This window comes from Pteropus vampyrus, unplaced genomic scaffold, assembly GCF_000151845.1.
Source record: "Pteropus vampyrus isolate Shadow unplaced genomic scaffold, Pvam_2.0 Scaffold105, whole genome shotgun sequence".
NCBI lineage: Eukaryota > Metazoa > Chordata > Mammalia > Chiroptera > Pteropodidae > Pteropus > Pteropus vampyrus.
In genome coordinates this window covers 2,642,643-2,657,380 of record NW_011888886.1, presented here as the reverse complement: position 1 = coordinate 2,657,380, position 14,738 = coordinate 2,642,643, and the positions used below count along the sequence as shown (strand labels likewise).

General features: G+C 54.0%; 1 protein-coding gene across 1 annotated transcript; it reads right to left on the bottom strand.

Annotated features, from left to right (window-relative positions):
• Positions 1-12,936: 12,936 nt before the first annotated feature.
• KCNF1 (potassium voltage-gated channel modifier subfamily F member 1) lies at positions 12,937-14,738 on the bottom strand. The gene has a single exon (XM_011365126.1). It carries the CDS (start codon positions 14,713-14,715, stop codon positions 13,234-13,236), a length of 1,482 nt encoding a protein of 493 aa, XP_011363428.1. The 5' UTR covers positions 14,716-14,738; the 3' UTR covers positions 12,937-13,233.

Genomic DNA, 14,738 nt, shown 5'->3' with positions numbered 1-14,738 from the left:
AAACTTGCATGGGGCCCAACTGGGGAAATGCCTGGAAAGAGGAGGAAGAGCAGGCATGGCGGACGGAGAGCCCTGGATGCAGGAGGGAGGAGGCCGGCAGGGAGGGCGTGTCAGCTCTGGGAGTGCAGCTGGAGCCATGGGGCCAGAGCAGGGGACCGAGAAGGAGAGCTGGGAGCGGGAAGGCCTCTCTGGTCCCCAGGGTCCGACCAGGACTCGACCGAGACCTACCTACCAGACTGGAGCAAAGTGGGGAGGGTCGAAGCGCCCCGAGTGGAGAAAGGGCCTTGGGCGGGTCTGCGGTGGGTGTCAGGACGCCTGACCAGGAGAAGCAGCTCTGAGTGGTCCCGAGGGAGCCATGGTGTGCACAGGACACTGCTGGAGCCCGGCCAGTGGGCCTGGTGACCGTAGCCTGACCGCCCGTCTCCTCCCGTCTCCTCGTGCCTTTCCCTCAACACCCCACTAAGATGACTCAAGCCTTCATCCCAGGGCGGGACTTCCGAGGACTCCCAGGAGGGCACTGCTGGTCTCAGTCCTCAGCCGCCCTGCTCATCGGCCCTCCCCTCAACTCTGTCTCCGCCTCCCCTGCTTCCTCCGTGTGGGGACAGCCCTACCTCCCCACTCCCCGAAGCTCTGCGAGTAGAGGGTGGGAGCAGGCTTCTCAAATTCTTTTTTTATGTACATCTAGAAAGGTGAGAGAGAGAGAGGGGCGGCGGGGGGTGCGGGGGGAAGAGAGAGAGAGAGAGAGAAAATCACCCCCCAGACCCCCTCCCTCCACCAAGTCATCTCTGCAACCGTTGTCGATTAAACGCCCACACGGGCTCCCCATAAGGAATGAAAACAGATGCGCACGGTGCCCTTGGGACGTTTCTGGCCTAAATGAGGAGACAGAAAGGCAAACACGTTCGTGCCACCACCAGGGAGGACAGCACGAAATGCCGCTGGGACAGCGGAGAGAGCAACGGGTTAGAGCGGGGCCCAGAGTCACTCAGAGGACAGTGATGGCGGTCCGAGCAGGAGGGGCAGACCCGGGCGCATGGTGGTGGCAGCCAGCGCTGTGGGAGCTTCTGAACCTGTCCCCTCCCTGGCAAACAGGAGCTGGTTCAGGACCTATGTCTTTAGGGTCGTTATGGGAACTAAATGCCATAGTGTACATGAGCCCTCAGCAGAGACCCTGGCACGGAGTAAGCCCCAGGCAGTGCTAGCTCTGCTCACTGACGTTCTGTTCGTCATCATCTTCATCGCCAGTGTGATTTCATACCCATTCTCTCAGCTCTGCCTGCTTCACGGGACTCTTTTGAGAATAAAATCGAATAATGAACACTAGAACATTCCAGAAAAAAACACAGAGCAATACAGGAGCTACATAGAAGGCAGAGATCCGGGCCGGCACCCTGCCGTGTGGCTTTGGCAAAGCTCCTTCTCCGCTCTGGGCCTCCAGCTCCGAGTCCTCGAGCTCCAGCAGGCTGTGGTGTGGGGGCTCGTTCTATCCTAGGTCTGTGCTCTCGGGGCTGAACGAGAGACAAGCGATGGTTCCTGGTACAAACCGCAGCACGTCAGCCGCCTCGTCAAACCAGGGAGAAGGGGGCGGCACAGCCCTGAGTCTCAGCCGTGGGCTCCCTGGGACTGGGCGGGAACTCTGCTGGGATAACTTCCTGCCTGAGAGCATCACCACTGCGGCCCTGCAGGAAGACATCCGAGGGGGCATGGCCGCTGCCGTCCCTCCGCCAGGCTGGGTGCCCACGGGCCAGCCGTGAGCGGCTGCTGGAAGCCCGGCCACCAGATTGCTGAATAGCAGGAAGCTGGTTAAGGGCTTATAGGCAGGGAGGTGGCTTTCAGTGGCTTGGTGGGTTTGGCATTTAAAGAGCTTTTAGACAATAAAAAGAGAGGCCATTTTTGCCTTTAGCATTAGCGACGTTCTTTAATGCTCAAGATTGGTGGAGGTGTGAAGACAGGCACCCTTTCTCAGGTCTGGGGAGAGGGAAGGGGCTCGGCCAGGGGCCCACGCCCTCCATCCCCCCGACTGCCAGTCCCAGTCATAGCACGTGATCCAGGTGTCTGCAGAGACCGGTCTCTTGGCCCCAGATGGGGACGGCACTGTCAGTTACTCAGACAACTGCGGTATTTATGAGAAACACGGCACCCTCCGACATAAACAACGGTGCTTTATGTTTCTGAAGAATTATTTATGGCCCAAGAAAATACAGAATTCAAAATAACGTCTATAATATGTTCTCAGTTACAAATGTATTTTATACATACGGATATACTGTATGTGTATTATGCGTTTATGTATGCAAAATGTATACAAGAAAATCATGTAAACAGCAGTTGCCTAGTTGGTCCTACTCCCTCCCTTATGCGTTTCTGTATTTTTATTAAATGCAAATTACTTTTGTAATCAGAAAAATCTGTTTTTAAAAAATATTTTCTGGCGTCTCTTCTGCACTTGACACCTCCCGTGACCTAGTGCTCTCCCGGCCGTGCTCACACAGCTCTGACTGCTCCTTCCGGGGTCCCTGACAGGTGCTCTCTCCATCCAGCCCCTAAATGCAGGTGTCCCCCAGGAGTCCCCTCTGCTCAGTCTTCCACTCTCTCTGGGAAGGCCACCCATTGCTGGGGCTCCAATTACCATCCTCGGTCACCATTCAACAGAAGAGTTGTGGGCAGTGACAGACAGAGATCTCAGATTATCTAAAATCACATAGAAACAACATTCCAAACAACTCTCCATTATCCCCCATTCTGCTGAATGTCATGGGCAAGGTCAGTGGGGTCTACGGCTTGCCTATCCTCCAGCAGGGCTCTGACAGGCCCCCCTTAATCGCTGCCATGGCCTCCTAACTGGTCTCCCTCCCTCCATCTCTGCCACCTTCCAGACCATTGTCGCCCTCTCTTGAAAGTTTTTCTTTAATCAATAATCGGATCTTGTCATGTTCCTGCTTTGGACTCGCCGGCCGCTTCCCTGTGGCCTTCAGGATAAAGTCCATCGTAGAACGAGATCCCAGGTCCTGCGTGACATGGTCCCTGCTGAAGCAGCCCTGTCTCATAGGTGCTCCCTCAGACTCCTGGTACCCAGGCAGGGCCCTCGTGGTTCATCTCAAAAGCCCCCATATCAGTGAAGCACCCCAATAGACCCTCCCGACCCCAGCTAGTTGGCGAGGGCTCAATATCGCATGACTGGATATGAAGTGTGGTGATGTAGGTGAGACTGTGACTTAGTGGATGAGGCGAATGAGTCTCACAGAGGATGGCGTACCTGGTGAGTGGCAGAGCCTTGAGCCTTAGGCTCCAGGGCTTAAAACGGTCCAGCGAGATCCTGGGGTTTGGTGTTTATTTTTGCGGGGAAGAGTTGGAAGGGCTGGCTGCCGTGTTTACCATCTCTCCTGCTCTCTGAGGGGCTGCTATCTTTGGCAAACTAATTACTAATAAGGTTTGCTCAACAGCCAGTGTAATCGCTAGAGAAAACTGTCTTTAAGGACTTATTCTGCCCAATTTGAGGCTTGATGTCACAAGCCTGTGTTCTGAGGACGCCGTTCTGTGATGCGGAGGGCCAGTGCAGGGGGCCTCCGGGGCAAATCAGGCCTCTTTGCACGTGCAAAGCAGCCTCCTGCGGGCCATCCTCCCCAGCAGAGCCCGCGTGGGCGGGAGGGCAGGAGGGGGCATGGGAGTGGCCCCCCATCGTCTCCAACAGGGCAGTTTTTCTCCCTTTGGGGCCATTTTTAAATGTTCTTTTTCGTAAACCCTTCACCTAGTAGCAAAAGGGGTATCTTGATTTAAATCCCAACTCTGCCACAAATCTTAGTTTCTTTGTGTCTAAGACGAGGACAGGAATCCACGCCTTTCAGCGTGGATGAGAACAAATAAGCCAGGGAAGTGAAGTAGCTAGCATCGTGCTGGGCACACGGTAGGCGCCCAGTTGTGCCCCTAAGGATTTCCCCCTGCTGCGGACTGAATGTTTGCATCCCCCCAAATTCACATGTTGAGGCCCTAACCCCCAGCGTGTCGGTATTTGGAGATGGAGCTTTCGTGGGTTAATTAGGATGAGACGAGGTCATGAGGTAGGGACTCCTGTGATGAGGTTAGTGCCCTTTTAAGAAGAGGCACGAGACTGCCCCCTCTCTCGCTCTCTTCCGCACTCCCATTTGCACACACCTAGAAAAGACCATGTGAGCACACAGTGAGAAGGCAGCTGTCCACAGGCCACGAAGAGATTGGACTTCCAGCCTCTAAAGCTGCGAGAAAATTAATTTCTGTTGTTTTAGTCACTCAGTCTATGACGTTTCGTTACGGAAGCCGGAGCTGAGTAGTGCGCCTCCCTCCATCCCCTTGCTGGGAGAGAGAGCAGCTCGGCGGTGGCCCCCACTCCCTTCTCGGCTTACAGGTGCTCCCCTGTGTGTGAAACTGTGTGTGCATAAAGAGAGGTCTGGAAGGGGGTTCTCAAAATGTGAACAACGGCGAGCTGTCTCCGCGTGGTAGGATTTACACTTTTATGAATTATTTTAATTTCATATAATAAGGATACATCAAGGTCACGATGAAAAAAAAAATCTGAGAGTTTTCTCCCAGCACCTCTGCTTTCTTGTGCTGAGGGACCCACCACAGCCTTCCTCCCTGTGCTGGAGAGAGACTCCAGGACAGACAGGTGCTTGACAGACAGCTCAAGAGGTGCAGAAAGACACACGTGCACGCACTGGGAAGTGATGGCTCTCAGCTGCCTGCAGGCAACCAGCTTCTATTATTTTTATTAAACTGTATTTTGCTCTTCTTGGCTCGTTAGCGTGTTTAGAATAGATCACGGCGCTGACAGATTGTGCCTTCTATGTCACCGGTCACAGGCAATCACTACAGTCATCACATCACACGTCTTCATGTCAAAAGCTCAGAACCAAATGAGGAGAACTTGCTTTTTGTAACGTGTACCAAGTTCCTCCCCCAAACCAGCTCCCATTGATCTGACATGCCTTTTCTGTCGGTATTGCAAATCATAAATATGGATCTACAATTTTTTTAAAGGCTTGGAAATACTTCTCTGTCCCCAAAGCTCCTCGATGTAAGCAAGGCTGCCTGTCTTCTTGTCTGATTGTGCCTAGGACTCTGCACCAACCGTGACTGCGGCACGTGGGCAGAAGCCCGCAAATTCTTTACTTTTTATTTGCAGCAGCTCAGTAGCGCTGCCACCACCCCATTCTGTAGGTGGGGACCTTCTCCTCAGGTGACACATCTAGGAACAGGGTCAGCCAGGATGCGACCTCAACAGATATCATCCATCACTTCCCTCACGCAACATCACCTCCCAGGCCCTGAAAGGCAGGAGGAAGTGAATGACTTGCCCAATCCTCACGCTGGGAGGGGAGGAGAAGGAATTTGGGCCCAGGCCTGGGTGGCCTCAAGCTTGCTTCCTTTCTGCCGCGTTACCCGCAGCGCCTCCTGTCTGTATCCCCAGGCACTGCAGCCACGCAGCCCAGGGCCTGTGATCTGAGCAGCTGGGCTCTGTGGAAGGAGCTGTTACTGCCCAGAGCTTAGGAACATGCACGACCTCCCCAGTAGTCCCTTTTTGACTTCCGGTCACCCATAGAAAAGATGATGAACAAAGAACCAGATACTAGGTTCGGAGAAAAACAAAAACCCAGGGGCGGGAGACTTCCCCAGCCCTGCCAATGAGTCTCCATTAGGCAGAGGGCGGGGCGTTTCCGGTGGGTTGATCTTTGGCCCAGACAGGGTGCGGGGGAGTGAGGAGGCGGCGAGAGCATCGCAGCCTTTGGTGATGCGGCTATATTAAGATCAATTACACTGTGCAACAAACATTTGGACCGTTCCCAGAACCCTAACTGCTTGGATTTGAATATGCATGAGAAGCTGCGCAGAAAAGACTAAAATACATACATACATATATAGTCAAAAAGCCAGACAGCTCTGGGGCGAAGAGTAACAAAAGGCAGTTCTCCACTCTGGTGAAAGGCTGTGGGAAGAGTATAGGGCCGTGTGCTGGAGGAACTGATGAAGGCTCATTCACAATCAACGTGCAAATCCAGCGGCCCCCTGGAGCTCCGCCCACATCACCCTTTCATCCTCACCGCAAGCCTGCCAGGGCAGAAGTGTTTTTCCCGTTTAGAGGTGGGGAAGCTGAGGCTTCAGGAGCTAAGACCATCCTGCCGGGCAGTGATGGAGGAGGATCTGAGCCGTGGTCTCTCCGGGCCCTGCCTTTTCCACGCAGACGCTGCTCAGACACTGAAAGGGTCCCACTGCCCCACCCCCGCTGTGGTCCTCCCAGGTCAGGCTCCTCGAACACGATGTTGACTTCCGCTTCCTGAACTTCTGCACAAGTGAACAGTCGGACCAGTCCATGAGCTGACGGTGAACGGCAGCACCAGAAAGAAAGATTTCTTGGAAATGCAGAGTCATAATTCCAAAAAATTCAGACGGTCAGAATGATAAAAGGAACACAGCTGACCGCCAAATCAGTACTACAGACAATGAAGCCCAGGAAATCTTCAAACGTAGGGCAGAAAGGCAAGGGGAAACAAACCAGTTAATACACATGTGGAATTGATCTTCGATTTCTAGTGAGAGTCCTTAGAGGAGAAAGACGGAAGAAATGCAGGAGAGAAAATAAAGCGATCATAGAAAGAAGTTTCTCTGGACTAAAAAAAGACTGAACTCTCAAAATTGAAAGTCACTACCAAGTGTTGAACGGGAATAGCTTTAGAAGCTTCAAACTTTCTAGGTGAAATGTTATGTCCTGAAAGAATTTCAGAATTCCAAAAATACAGAGAAATCCTAAAAGCCTCCAGAGTCAAAAAATCAAACGACCTACAAAAGAACAAACAGAAGATGCTTGCAAATGAACTGGCCTGGAAAGTACTGTCCAGTCCCCTTGTCAGTCCTGTTCCTGTGCCAGGGCAAAGTAAAGACATTCAGACATGCATAGACACAGGAGATTTCTCATCCCTAGATCTATCCTGAGAGATATACCCAAGGATATATCTCCAGCAAGACAAAAAAGGTATCTAAGAAAGAGGATGGCAGTAGCCAAGAAACTAAAAAAACTTGACACCAAACCCAGGGGCGCAATGTGGAAAAAGATCACAGAATGACAACTATGCCACAGCCCTGGAGAGCAAATGGTACAAATCCAACCAGGAAATCAGAGGGCTCTGAAGAGAATGTCTCCAAGAGGAAAAATGCTTTCATCTTTAGCAAATACTGTGGTAAAGAAGTACATAATCCTAGTTATGGTGAGAGGCATATTCCAAACATGAAACTTTTAAAAATCACGTGCTGTCCCTTCTCCTAGTGGCATCCCGTTCCATCGCCTTCTCTGTATCTGTGAAGAAGAATTGTTACATAATCATAATATTTAAAATGCTGGTTATTGATTTAAATTTGTTTAGAATCGGCTGACTGTCAAAGCACGGATATAATTATAGTCACGGAACAGAGCGTACATGATTTAAAGCTTGGCAATGCAGAAACTAGAGGCACAGGGGCCAGAGAGTAGGCAGCAAGCAGGGAGAGAAGGCCTCCTCTCATTTCTATGTCATGTGAAGTCAAGAGATACTAACCAGAGCTGACGTGCTGGGAAATAGACGTTTATGTATATCATGGAAAGCAACAAGGGTAGCTATAGAAGAAGTAAAAAATTTTAAATGTGGCTGGCGGGGATTGGGTAGGCTGGGAAGTGTTACTGACTAACATAAGTAAGCTAAAATGTCTCATTTCCTAGTGAGGGGCAAATTCTTCCATTCACCACATATTTATTATGTGCTTGGTACTGTGCTGTATTCTGGGAGTTCGAAGGTAAAACAAAGACCCAGTCCCTTGTCTCCAGAGGGCTGACAGTCTAGTGGGAGAGACAGATGTTAATCGTATAAATGAAAATCACGTAAATAAAGGTTACATTGCAAGTGTGATGAGTGTAAAGAGAGAGGCACATCGCACAGTAAGAGGCGTTTGACCTGGACGGGGAGATCAGGGAAAGAGGCAATGATTCAGCTAAAGTCAAAAGGACGCAGAAAAGTGCAGGAAACAAGCAGGGGAGAGAAAAACATTTCCATCAGAGAGAGCAAACAGCATGTGCAAAGTCCCTGTGGCAGGAGGAGGTGAGATGCCGAAAGGAAGCCAAGATCCCAAGAGGACAGAGCAAGACAGCACGCAGCAGAGAGGGAGCCTGCAAGGTCAGTGGGGATGCACAGCCCCACGGGCTGGGGAAGGATTTGGGTGCAGAAGTATCCGGGTAATGACCATGTTCTGTTCCAAAGTATGGCATAAGATAGAAGGCTTCCCAACTCATTCTTTGAGGCTGACGCAACCCTGATACTCTGGCTGCGTGACCACAAGCAATTTACTGTGACTCTGGGGACATCTGGGTCTCACCCGAAGCCAGCACAGTCGCGCGTTTCTGGCCGGTTGCTGAAAGAAAAATAGAGTTGGTTCCAGCAGCCCCCGCAGCAAGTCTGGGTGGCTGATAACGATAGCCTCCAAACCACAAAACGACAGCCGAGAGTCTCCCAGCTCTTGTTTTTGTCTGTTCTTCCCTTTTGCAAACCTACAACATCCCCGTAGTTGCGTCTTAGACTGCGACGAGTGGAGAAAAGCCTTTGGGGGTGGGGGGTGCCACCTCAGATGGGGTTACGGCTGAAACCTCCTTTCAAATCCACTGCCACACGCTTTCCCATGAGCACAGGGTCCTGGACTGTCCTCGAACTGGTGGAAAGCAGGACAACCTTCCTGGGAGCACCTGCCCCTCGTCTCCCTGGGAGACTTCAAGGACCTGCGGAGACGGTTCATTATCCTCCCGCGGGCGAAGGAGAAGCCAAGCCAGGTGGAGGCGAGGGCCCCTGCCTCGGAACCGCTCCCCACGCTGGCTGGTCAGTGCCCAAACTCCCCTTTAAACCAGGCAATGCACCAGTACCATAATCCCCGGCAATTGTTAGGGTCATCTTACCTGCCTCTCTGACATGTCCTCTGGAGTATGTGTGAAATAACTCCAGGTCTTGCCATTTTCAAAACTTTCCCCCCACCCCATTTTCTGGGTTTTTCATTTTCACTGTTGAATGGGGTACCTCCAGACCCCAGATGGCAGACGCCTCCCACGACTGCCAGGCTGGATCCCGAACTCCACACGGCCCGAGCATCTGGTCCGAAGCTGCTTGCCCAAGAAAATGTTTGCCTTCTCTTTCTTTCCTTAAAACACCAGCTCCAGAACCAGTCCATCCGCAGCGATGCCCTCCACGCATCCTGCATCTCAGAGAAAGCTGAGAGCAGATGCCAGCAGTGCTAGCCCCGGAGTGCTGGGTTCTGGCGGAGGCCAGGAGAAATTTGGTCCAGAAATTATCCTTCTTAGATAAAATGGAGGCACCATTGCTCACGGTTTTCTACATCTGAAGCAAGGATTTTTAGCTTATTGAAATAACTAAGTACATTATAAAATCTTATATATTTGAATTTTGAAATCAATCAGCTCCTTCTTTTCTATTGATTTACATTTATTTTTATGCCACACTTGAGGGGTTTGCTTCTGTTTTGAAATTATCCCCACAACAGTTGCTTTTGACTATTGCTACATGAAATCAGCATAGAGAAGGAGACATTGATGCTGATACCAGAACATCCGTGCTAACTTTGCACAGCATTCTGGGCATCTCATTTTGTATGTTTGATTAGACAGTTTGTGAACCTTCATCTTAATCATCAAACTGCCTTTTGGCTCAGGCTCTTTGGGACCCAAACTTTCTGTGCCATCGTTAAGGAGCTTAGTAGACAGAGTCAATAATTACACCTAATTACTGCACAGACGGTGACATTAGGGCCATTTCCTGAGTAGATTGTCAGGTTTTCTGGTTTAAACTAGAAACGTTGAGATCCCACTTTCGCACATTCTCCTGAGCTCTCTCTTCAGCACCCAGAACATGCCTCCATCGCCTGACACAGTAGCGTCTAGTTTAAGAAGATCAGGTGAAAGCTCTGGCATCACTAGCCAGGAGGACCCCAGAGCAGGGTGCTGAGTTCTGATGGAGGCCAGGAGGGGGCCACCGTTGTGCTCCGGATAAGTGTGGGCTGCAGGCCCTGGGCACAGCTCCCTCCTCTGCCACCAAGGGGTGACGCGGTGACCAGCCTGTTGCTTCTGCTCCCTAGGGCTCAATTTCCCCACTTGTAAAACTGAAGATAACTAGCTTGTCATATGATTTGTTCACGCACGCACACCACACACACACACACACACACAGTCCTGCAGTCACAATCCTCTATTTCCAGAAGAGCATTCATCATGTGCTCCCATCTTTATGAGAACAAGACGGACCCCTCGATCTGGCTGGGACCTTCAGGCCTTTACTTAACTCCTCCTAAGTCGACTGCATGTGGTTCGGAGCCACAGTTTTCCCATCAGTGTGATGCGTGTGTGTGGAGGCGTGTTAGACTTAGACGATGCCTATTTTCCCTGTAATTCGGATGTCCTGAGATTCCAAGACACATTTCTCTCTACCCCCCACCTTTCTCTTTCCCTCCCTCCTTCCTGCTCTCCCACCCCACCCCCCACGTCGCTCTCTCCCTCTCTCTCAATAGAAACGAACAAGTTACAAGAAGTTTGTCAGATTCGCCCCAGTCAGAGAAGACGATGTGGATTGGAGCGAAGGTCCCCAGAATTGGGGAGAGGCCAGGTGAGGAGGGAGAGAAGGAGGCTTCCGGAGCAGGAGCCAGGACAGCAGAGAGCCCGCCACAGGAAACCACTGTCGGAGGGACAAGGGTCTCCCCGTCTCCGAGGCGGGCCCCACACTCTCTGGTTTGCTTGGGCTGTGCCTGGTGCCGGCTGCTTCTTCATGCTTCCTCTCCCAGGAGGTTGAGCCCCTGCGCATTCCCCCAGGCCTGACTTAGAGCAGCTCCCTACTGCCCCCGGGGGGGGGGCAGACTTTTCTGTGGAGGGCCAGAAAATAAGCCTGCGAGGGCCACGTGAGCTCTGTCACAGCCACTTAACTCTGCCAGAAACGACCCGAGAAACAGTCATGGCTCCGTTCCAGGAAGACTCATTTGCAGACACTGAAATGTGACTCAGGTGTTTTTTATGTACCACAAAAGGTTACTCTTTCTTGAATTTCCTTTAAACCATTTAAAAATGTAGAAACCATTCTGAACCCATGGACGGTACAAACACGGGTTAGGGGTCATACTTCGCCAGCTCCTGCTCTGGGTTCTTGCTTCTCAAAGTGGAGTCCACAGACCAGCAGCACGGGCTTCATCTAGGAGAGGGTTGGAAATGCAGGCCCGGGGGCTCACTGGGATCTACTGGTTCAAAGGCTGCATTTTAGCAAGATTTCCCGATGATCTGCGTACACTTTAAAGTTTAAAAAAAATACCAATGTCTGAGTGTCGCCCTGGATTCTAATGTGATAGGTGCGGGGACACCAGGATTTTGTTGTTCTAATGTGCCCCAGAGAGATACCCCAGGGAGGGAGGGCCGCCCCTCCCCCCGCTGATCCCAGTTCCAGAAGGATCAACAAACGCTCACCCTGTCGGGGGCTAAGCTTCTGCTTACAGAGGATGAGACGTGCTCTGAGATGCTTTTGTGGCGTAAAAACGCTCTCTCCCCGACCCTCAGGTGAACAGCAAGGAAGGCACCTCCTGGCCTCTCTCTAACCGCCCCCCACACCCCTCACCCCACCCCCCACCTCCCACCCACTCTTCTTGTTTCTTCCCCTCCAGCCAGCACAGGCTCAGGGCTTCCCAAGGGTTCTGGAGGCAGGGGGACAAAGAGAGGCGACTCACCCATTCAGCTGGCCCCCCTGAGCCCACACAGCAATCCCCTCTTCCTGGACTCCTTCCCCCCCGCCCCCCACTGAGTCCCACAGGCCCAACCCCACCTCCTTCCTCTGCCTTCCACAGTCGCCTGACCCGGCATCTCCCTGGAGAGACACTCGAGTTGGGATGCACAACATTGATTCAGGTACTTGCACCCCACGGGGTGGCCCTGACCCTCTCCCAAGGCCCCCAACAAAGTGACAGCTTCCCACCCCGCAGCGTCCCCAACACGTGTCCTGTAGCTCTAGGCTTCGAAATCCTGGAAGGTCAGACCTGGATGAGGCCCCAAGAAATCACCCCTCTTTATACATATGGAGAAACCAGGGCCCAGGGAGGAGGGAAGACCACCCGGGATGGTGCAGAGATTGACCAGAGAGCTGAAGGGGGCGGGGGTGGGGAGGGGGGGGGAGGGACAGCAGAGAAAGCGTTCCAGCCAGAAGGCATGGCAGAAATCTCTTCCTCCTTCCCTGGGCTCCAGATCTAGGTCTGCCTCTTTTCTGTTCCCCCGGGGCTCTCAGGGTTGTCCGCTCAGCCGATAGCTCAGATGACCCGATTGCAGAAGGCAGGCTGGGCTGGAGGACAGGCAGGCCCACCCCGGGGGGCTCAGCACCTCTCCTGGTCCGCAGAGCCGACCCTGACACACGCACCGTGGGCCCAAGCACATGCCTCTGCCCAAGGCCACCTGATGAGAAAGACGATGCATGGGCTTTGGGATCATCTGATCTGAGACTGAATCCCTCCTCTCTCTGACCTTAGGCCTCAGTTTCTTCACCTGTAAAATGGGGTACCTACCTAGCCGGGTTGCTGGAAGTTGTGCAAGGTGCCTGGCACAGGTGATGAATAAATGGCAACCACGCTGCGTGGTGCTCCCGGCCCTGTGAATTCCTCCCCTCCCGAGAATGCTCGGGGAGCGAGCTTTTCCTCAGAAGGAAACAGGAGTTGCACGCGGAGCCTCCTGGAATGTGGCAGGCTCCTTGGCACCGAAGCCTGTGTATGAGTCCTTTAATTAGCTTTCGACTAAAACCGGCCCCCTGGGCTGCACACCTACCTCCCAGCCTGGCCCCGGGGCATGCCTGAGCCACCCCCCCGTGGGGGAGGGGGGAGGATAGCCAGCCTGTGACAGAACCCGCAACACCGGTGAGAGCACAGAGCAGGGGGCTTTATTGAAAGACATACAGAACTGCATGGGGCTCCTGCCATCAGCCAAACCAGGCCTCCATCACCCCATGCTGCCCTTGGCTCCTGGACACCCCTCCCTCGCCCTGGCTCCTGGACAGCCAGCAACACAAAGGGGTCTTACCCAGCCTCATCAGAGGTGCCCAAGAGGGCCTTCAGAGTTCTGTCCGGAAGAGGGGTGGGGGGGACAAAGGACAGCCCCTCCAGGGCAGTCACTGAGAAGCCTGTCACACCGTGTGTCCACCTGCGTCCGGACGGCCCTCATCACTTGCAGCTCTGGAGCCGGGTCCTGTGGTGCTTCTCCTCGGTCAGGAGTGGGATGAAGGTGTCGCTATGGGAGATCTTCAGCCGGCTGCTCCAGCTCCCCTCCTGCCCGGGGGGCTCTGGCAGGAGGTGGTCCAGGTCACTGCGGGAGCTGCCCGCCTTGCCCTCGCCGGCACTGCTGGAGTTGAGCTCCATGAGCTCCAGCTCGTGCTTGGCTGCAGTCTCCAGGACTCGCTGCTTGTTGTAGTACCTGACGAAGTTGTTGATGATGGGGTGGATGGGGAGGGCGATGGCGATGACCCCGCACAGGAAGCTGATGGCCGCATTGAGCTTGCCCAGCGTGGTCTTGGGGTAGATGTCGCCGTAGCCTACCGTCGTCATGGTGATGATGGCCCACCAGAAGGACTGGGGGATGCTCTTGAACAGCGTCTCGGGGTGGCTCTGCTCCATGGTGTAGCCCAAGGCTGAGAAGACGAAGATGCCCACGGCCAGGTACATGAGCAGCAGCCCCAACTCCTTGAAGCTGCGCTTGAGGGCGTAGGTGAGGGTCTGCAGGCCGGAGGAGTGGCGCGCCAGCTTGAAGATGCGGGCGATGCGCATGATCCGCAGGGCCTGCACGGCCTGCTGCACGTTGGTCAGCTCCATCATGCGGGCGCCCAGGTGCGTGAGCGTGAGGCTCACGTAGAAGGGGAGGATGGCCAGCACGTCCACGATGTTCATGAAGGACAGGACGAAGTGCAGCTTGTTGGGCGAGGAGAAGAGCCGCAACAGATACTCCAGCGTGAACCAGCCGATGCACGCCGTCTCCACGTTCTCCAGCGTCGGGTGCTCCACGCGGTTGCCCTCGGCGTCCAGCACCTGCAGCTCGGGGATGGTGCCCACGCACATGACCACGGACGAGATGAGGATGAGCAGGAAAGACAGCACGGCCACCACGCGCGCCGGGCACGAGGATTCCGGCTTCTCCAGGAACTTCCAGACGCACTTCTGGCAGCGGCGCCAGCGGCCCTCGGCGGTGTCCACGCCCAGGTCATCCAGGATGAGCTGCACGCGGCGCGCGATCTCCTCCAGCTCCTCCCGCTTTTCGCTCAGGTGGCTCTTGCAGCAGTCGTCCAGGAACTTGAGGTCCACCTTCCAGAAGTCCATCTCGTTCTTGAAGCAGATGGGGCAGATGCCCTTCTTCATGTGGACCTCCCCAAAATAGTACACCTCAATGACACACTTGAACGCATCGGGGTCCCGGTCGAAGTAGAACTCGCGCTTGCCCGGGTCATAGTCGTCGCACAGAGAGAAGATGGTGTCGTAGCCCCCCGCCAGGCAGTTGAGGAGCTCCGCCAGCCGGGTCTCGGGGTACTGGCTGAGGAGGTCTCCGTACAGCACCTGTCGAACGCCCCCCACGTTGACGACGATCTCGATGTCGTCGCCAGCCCGGGAGCCCGGGCTGCCCGGCTCCGGGAGGCTGCGCTCCCCGGCCCCGTCCATTCTCCCGGCGTGAGCCCGCGCGG